Source organism: Bubalus kerabau, chromosome 20 (assembly GCF_029407905.1).
Source record: "Bubalus kerabau isolate K-KA32 ecotype Philippines breed swamp buffalo chromosome 20, PCC_UOA_SB_1v2, whole genome shotgun sequence".
NCBI classification, from domain to species: domain Eukaryota; kingdom Metazoa; phylum Chordata; class Mammalia; order Artiodactyla; family Bovidae; genus Bubalus; species Bubalus kerabau.
The window spans coordinates 13,151,293-13,157,514 of NC_073643.1; the positions used below are offsets into that span (position 1 = coordinate 13,151,293).

The 6,222-nt window shown below is 52.2% G+C and overlaps 1 protein-coding gene and 1 long non-coding RNA gene across 2 annotated transcripts in view; both read left to right on the forward strand.

Moving 5' to 3' along the window:
- CTDSPL (CTD small phosphatase like) overlaps positions 1 to 691 on the forward strand; it is a 124,934-nt gene extending 124,243 nt beyond the window's left edge. The window contains exon 8 of the mRNA XM_055557364.1: positions 57 to 691. Within this exon, the coding sequence (XP_055413339.1) occupies positions 57 to 182 (126 nt within the window). The 3' untranslated portion in view covers positions 183 to 691. The remainder of the gene's footprint in view (positions 1 to 56) is intronic.
- A 41-nt stretch (positions 692 to 732) lies between these two features.
- On the forward strand, positions 733 to 3,715 carry LOC129634849 (uncharacterized). Its single transcript, XR_008705944.1, has 2 exons — positions 733 to 1,973; positions 3,372 to 3,715. It is a non-coding gene; the product is annotated as an uncharacterized LOC129634849 (long non-coding RNA).
- The last annotated feature ends 2,507 nt before the right edge of the window (positions 3,716 to 6,222 follow it).

Below are 6,222 nucleotides of genomic sequence, written 5' to 3' on the forward strand. Positions count from 1 at the left end.
ACGCGGCCCACAGGCCTGATTCAGCTCTGCTGCCCGCTGCACGCACTGTCTTCCAGGTGCCTGTGCAGTCCTGGTTCGACGACATGACGGACACAGAACTGCTGGACCTCATCCCCTTCTTCGAGGGTCTGAGCCAGGAGGATGACGTGTACAGCATGCTGCACAGACTCTGCAGTAGGTAGCCCCGGCCTCCGCCCGCCTCCTGCCTGCGCACCCTGGAACCTCAGCCTCGGGACCCGCCTGGCCTCCGCTCCCCCGGGAGCTGAGAGTGAGGACACGCCGTGCTCCAGGCCACGGGGCGAATGTGGCCATACCTACCTGGTTTCTTTTTTAAGAACAGAAACAACTATTTTAAAATGAACTCTTTTAATGAATTTCATAAAGGGACATGCATTTTACTGGATTTGCTTTTCTTAAAACATACCAAAAAGGAAAAAAATGGGAAAAAAAAAAGCTTGGTATCTATCAGACTTCCTTTTACAACTGTCCTCCCCTCCAAGCAGACAGCCTGTCCCCTTCTACCCCAGCTCAGAGGAGCTGACCCAACTCAGAATCTTTTCCTACAGGATGAAGTGCCTTTTTGAATGTTATTTTAAGCTGAGAGTTAATTTTTCTATGCGACATATTTCCAGACATCTTTTAGTCTTTTATTGTCTTAGATTCTCTAAGAAGATGGATATGACAATTTTCTAAAACCTGGGAGGTGGGAGGGGGGCGGGTGGCAGGGGATGGGGGTGAGTCACAGGAGCCTGTCTCCCAACAGGTGCGCTGTCCTGACCACCTGTGGCATGCCGCAGGGCCAGGCTCCACGAGGAGATCCTGTGACTGTATCAGTGTGTTTCTTCATTTCTGACCCAGTTTGGAATGTATCCACAATCGTGTGGCTCAACGCTTTAGGCAACGATAGATCCTTTTGTATTCTCCATATTATTTCTGATGGTGACAGATTTGTCTTGAGGTCACATTTTTCCCCTCGAAAAGTGGCATCATGTCACTTCTGCTTCCACACGACTGCCATACTTCTGTATGTTTTTGGTTTGGTTATTGTTGTCGTTGGGGGTAGAGCAGTTACAGAAAACTCTAAAACCCTTGGATAGTTAAAAAAGGAATTCTGTTCATTGGTTTATTTTAAATCTGTCCTTTTCAAAAGCTGGATACCCATGGAGCTGTTCGGGAATTTTCTTTGCTGCTACCGCGCTGCCACCAAATGGAATTGACCAGCGGCTGTTACACTGTTCTTTGCCACTGTGCCTACGCTCAGAATCTGCTCACTGCTAAGCTGCAGACTTGGACAGGGTCAGAAACCTAGGTGTCCCACCCCACTGAGGACTGCGGACTGCGTTCCTTCTCTGGTGCCCACCTCACAGGTTCAGAAGGGAACAAAGACCAAAGGGCCGGCGCACCTCATTGGTGTGGCGTCCTTTTCAAACTGCAGGCAGCCTCAGAGCTTGTGCTAAGCTGAGTGTTCTCTCAGGAGAACCTGTGGCCTCAAGCCGCCACCACGCTGATGCAGCCCAAGTCCATTTCTTGGGCTTCTCTTTTGAAGCACAGCCTGTTTCTGAGCTGAGGGTGGGGGAGACGCATCTGGACGTGGGACCCATTACCCAGAGCCAGGGAAAGAAAGGGCCCCCTCCCTGAGCTGGGGCTCCTTTTGCAGCCTTTTCCAGTGAGATCTCTTAAGCAGTGCCATGATCCTCGTTAGATAATAAGATGGTCTATATAAAGTATTGCTCTTAAAGGTAATTAAAAAGAACCCTTTCATGTTGGCACCGTTGCCTTAGTCCTCTATGGGTCAGGCTGGAGTTCTGGTGGGAGCCACCAGCACCATGAAGATTGGAAAACAGTCGGGGGGGGGGGGGGTGTCAAAGTAAAATTTCTTTTCTGCTTTCATTCACAAAATAGTGAAGCCAGCTGCCAATCACGTCCTCCCAACAGCACTTTGGTCTGCGGACTGCCGTGCTTTCAGGAGAGAAGTAAGTATTTAGGGGAAACCAGGTCTCCCCACACTCTGAGCGTTCCAGTCATCCACACACCAGTTAACACAGAAACAGCCCCTTGCTCAGTGTGACCACAGAAAATGACAGTTATATGGCAGGTCTGCACATGCCATACACCTTGATTCAGAAAACTAGTCATTAAATGAACCCTCTGCCTTAAATGTCTTGAATGTTGCAGTCAAGTGTCTGTCACATGTTGACATCCACACAGAAGTCGGTCCTGATGAGAGCCTTAGGCCCCTCACCTGTGCTCCCTGCTTTGTTGGCATCGCAAGGTCTTACTTGGACTAGCGGGCAGCGAGGAAATTCTAGAATATTACAGGGGCATCAAACCTAGGAATCGTGCCCACTTCTGATGGAGTGAAGACACTTGGCAGGCTTGAGCCAGATCCTTCACCTGGTCGTTCCCGAGGCCGAGAGTGCCATAGCACTGGGCCGGTGCAGAGCTGGCGGGGGTGGAGCCCAGTTCCTGCCACCACAGACACAGAATGTCTCGGGAGGGCAGCAGGCCCTCCGGGGAGTTCTGGATTCTGTGCACCTTATTCGACCCCACTCCAAAATTCCGTTCTTATTTTAACCCTTAATTCTGCTTTATGTATATAATCAAAATATCTATATTGATATATATATATTTTTAATCTTCTACATGTAAATGAAGCAATAGAATTCTAACATAAGGCCAAGAAATGAGATGAATGTTTGGGGTTTATGTTTTTAAGGTAAATACGGGTATTGTTTTTACTTATTACCTTTTATGAGATTGTGGGCTTTAAAACCTAAGGAAACCTATCTCTGTGCCATATACTTCCCCTGTTACCAAAACACCCCCAACTCTTAAGCCAAATGAAAAATCTGACCTCCTGAGTTTCCATGGTCCTTTTGGTACCAGGTTAAAATAGAGTCTCCTGGACAATTATTTTTCACTTTAATATCTGGAACAGGATACTGTGGGTCATGGACTCTGGCTGGGCCTCGAGTGGAAGCACCCAGGCACAGTGGAGGTTGTTACTGCTCTGTCTTCCATTGCTCTGGAATCCCACATGTTGGTCCATGGTCTCACCCATTAGCTGTTTGTAAACAATGCATCTGTATCCTAAAAAGAAACACCACCCGTCGTAGCTGACGGCTGGTGGGGAAGCTCCTCTGACGTGGTGCCATCTTGCTGAGATGGTCTTGGAGACAGGAGGATGCCATAGTGGCACTGACTTGTCATGGTTGCAGCGTGTGAACGCGTGGGATGAAAAGGAAGTCTGTAAGTCCAGAACCTGGCAACATTCTACAGCCCTGTGCATTCAGGATGGCCTTCTCATGAAACCCAGAACCACACAGCCCTATGGTCAAACACTAGTGACGTTTGTGCCTCTGCTTTTAAAGGTGCTGTGATGGACAGCTGGCCCGCCAGGGTTCGAGAAGAATGGATGGTTTGAAGTGCTTGCCTTTACCTGTGCAGAGTCCACTGGCTGCCTCTGTTCCTATTTTACTGTAAATCTAATGGTGTCTGCTGCTGTTCATTCTCCAGAGAGCTTCTAACACCCCTGCCCAAGGGGTGGAGATGCTGGTGTCTGGGTAGTCATGGATTTCTGTTGGACATTTGAATGTGATAAACATCACTGGGGAAATACTACATGTGGAATGTGCACGTTTCCAGGGGCGAGCGTTGTCAGTGAAGAGGTTTGCAATGATTTCCTTCCTGCCAAAAATAAATACGTGAAACCGCGCTCTCCTGTGGGTGGACTGCTTCTTAGCGCCTCTCCTCACTGTGTTCTCTGTTCTCTCCCAGCTGCACAGCCTCACACCAGCTCCTTGGGTCTCTGAAGAGCAGGGGCCAATGAGAGCAGGACAGCCAAGATCTCAAGAGCTGTGGACCTTGACTCCAAGGGAGCTAGATAACCACTCTGCCCAGGGTTAGGACCAGACAGAAGCAATCTGGCCCACCATCCTCCCCCAAGGATTCCAAGTTCAGCCTGAGGAAACCACAGCCCCCACCCCGCCCCCTCAGAGCCACAGGCATTGTGGTACCTAAACCCACAGCCCTCGTGTACGCTGGCTGAGACGCTCTGGTGACCAGGTGAAGCACGGCAAAGGACCAGGAAGAGAAAAAGGATACCCAAGACAGTTTCTCTCACTGGGACATCGAGGAAACACGGCCCTCAACCCAGCCCCTCTATGCAGGAAGGTAAGGGGCTGCAAGGGTGCCCCCTCACCCCCTCCACACACACACTAGGAAGTACAGGCAGAGCCCTGGGCAGAGCCTCGCCGCTCTCAGGACTGTCTCTTCATAAAGATAGCTAATTCAGATAGCAAAAAAACACTAGGGTCAACAATCTCAGCAGACAGGTCTTATCCTCATTCTGTGGATGAGAAAACCGAGGCCTGGGAGACAATGCTTTGAAGTCTGTTCCGTCACAGTAATACAGGGTTCTACCAGGCGTGTCTGTTCATCTAAACACAGGGCACAGTGTGTGTGTCAGCCCAGGAAACTTCGTGTTTACTCAGAGACAAGCCCATACCCCCCACAGATAGTCTGTGCCAGGCCCCCAGGTGCCCTCCCCACTGTAGAGCACCTAGCCAGCCAGGACAGCCCAGCTGCCTCCCTGGTTCTGGATTCCTAGGCTGTGTCCCTCCCCTTGCCTTCTCTGGCATTGTCCCCACGCCCCCACCTTTGCATACAGGCAAACAAAATGTTCAGAACTGTGGCTGCCCCTGAAGCCGGGGTGTCCCAGGGAGTGTCCACAGGTCCCCTGAATAGGCAAGAAGGGAACAGGTCATCACGAGGTCACTCGCTGGGGACCTGGCATACTGAGCCTTGACCTGCTGATGTTTTCTTGTTTGAGCACCTATCACCTCTCTATCGTAGGACCAGGGCAAGAAGCCGAGGAGGGTGGGGGAGGAGTGGCTGGGAAAGAAGACAGTCGCTGGGCTTACCGACTGTCTAGCCACTGGGTTGCATAGGAGGCTAGCCACACAGTCTGCGTAACCTGAGGTGTTTGAGTGGCACACATCTGTGCCAGGGCTGCCCGGGAATCAACAGGCTGCTCAAGGCCCATGAGCCATCAACTGGCATGGCCACCAGCCTGATTTGCAAGGGGAACACGCTGGACCCTCAGGCCTTCAGGAGCAGGCTACATGGGCTCTGGGTGTTCCACTCCACACCGCTCTTTTCCCAGTGCCCTCTCCTTGCTCAGTGATCCTGTTCTGGCTGCCCATTAAAATCACCTGAGGGCCCTTAAAAATACAGATCCTTAAGTCCACCCCAGACCATTTAAACCTCAGTCTCTGAGGGTGGACATTCTGTTTTTAAGTGCCTAAATGACTCAAAGGTCATCTACCAGAACTGAGAACCCCCACTCCGACTAGTTGTGGAGGAAAAGTCACCCCAAACTGTTCCAGGCCTAACGCCCAGGTATGGTAGACGAGCTATGGGCAGGGCTTAGGAGGAATACAATGTTCTATCTGAAAGATAAGGCATGTGTTCATTGCCAGAAAAAAAATTCAGGAAACCAAGAAAAGTACACAGAAAACACGATACACTGGGAGCCTTTCCCAAGGCAGGGATGAGGAAGGAGCCCCAGTAAGAGCCCCACCTAGTTGATAGCTCCCTGCTTTTATACTGAGGTGGGGAGCAGAGTGGCTACCCCACTTCACGTCGGAGCAGTGGGCCAGGCAGGTCACCAGCAACACCTCACCTGGCCAGAGGAGTGGCGAGGGATGGCGCCTTCCCGGCCCCTCATATGTCTAACTGGTGTGGGTGCTCCCACAGGGGAGGGCCAGACTTCCCCCACTGCTGAGACGAAGACAGCAGCCCTTCTGGTTCTCAGGAACCTAGGTCTGTTCTCTGGGCCGCCATCAGGCTTGGACACTCCTCCACACGGCCCGATGGAGTGATGGCCCCGTGGGCACAGGGCTAGCTCCATCTCCTCCGGCCCTGGAGGTTCCCATGGCGCCCGCGGGGAGTCGCGCTCCGACCATGCGCACCCCTGTGGCCGGGGACCCTGTCACTGCTCTTCCATGGCCTGCAGCCAGGTTGGGGGGGCGGGGATCAGGAGGAGGGGCCCCACGCGGACCCAAGGCTGCTCTCCTTAAGGGCGTGGGACTGGACATGTCCAGACCGTGGAACCCAGGACCTGAGTTAGGCCGCCCCATCCTGGATGTAGGTCCCGTACGCTGTCCGGGGGGCGCACCACCACCCCCCGCCGTGGGACTTGGTCCACAGGAGAGGTGACAT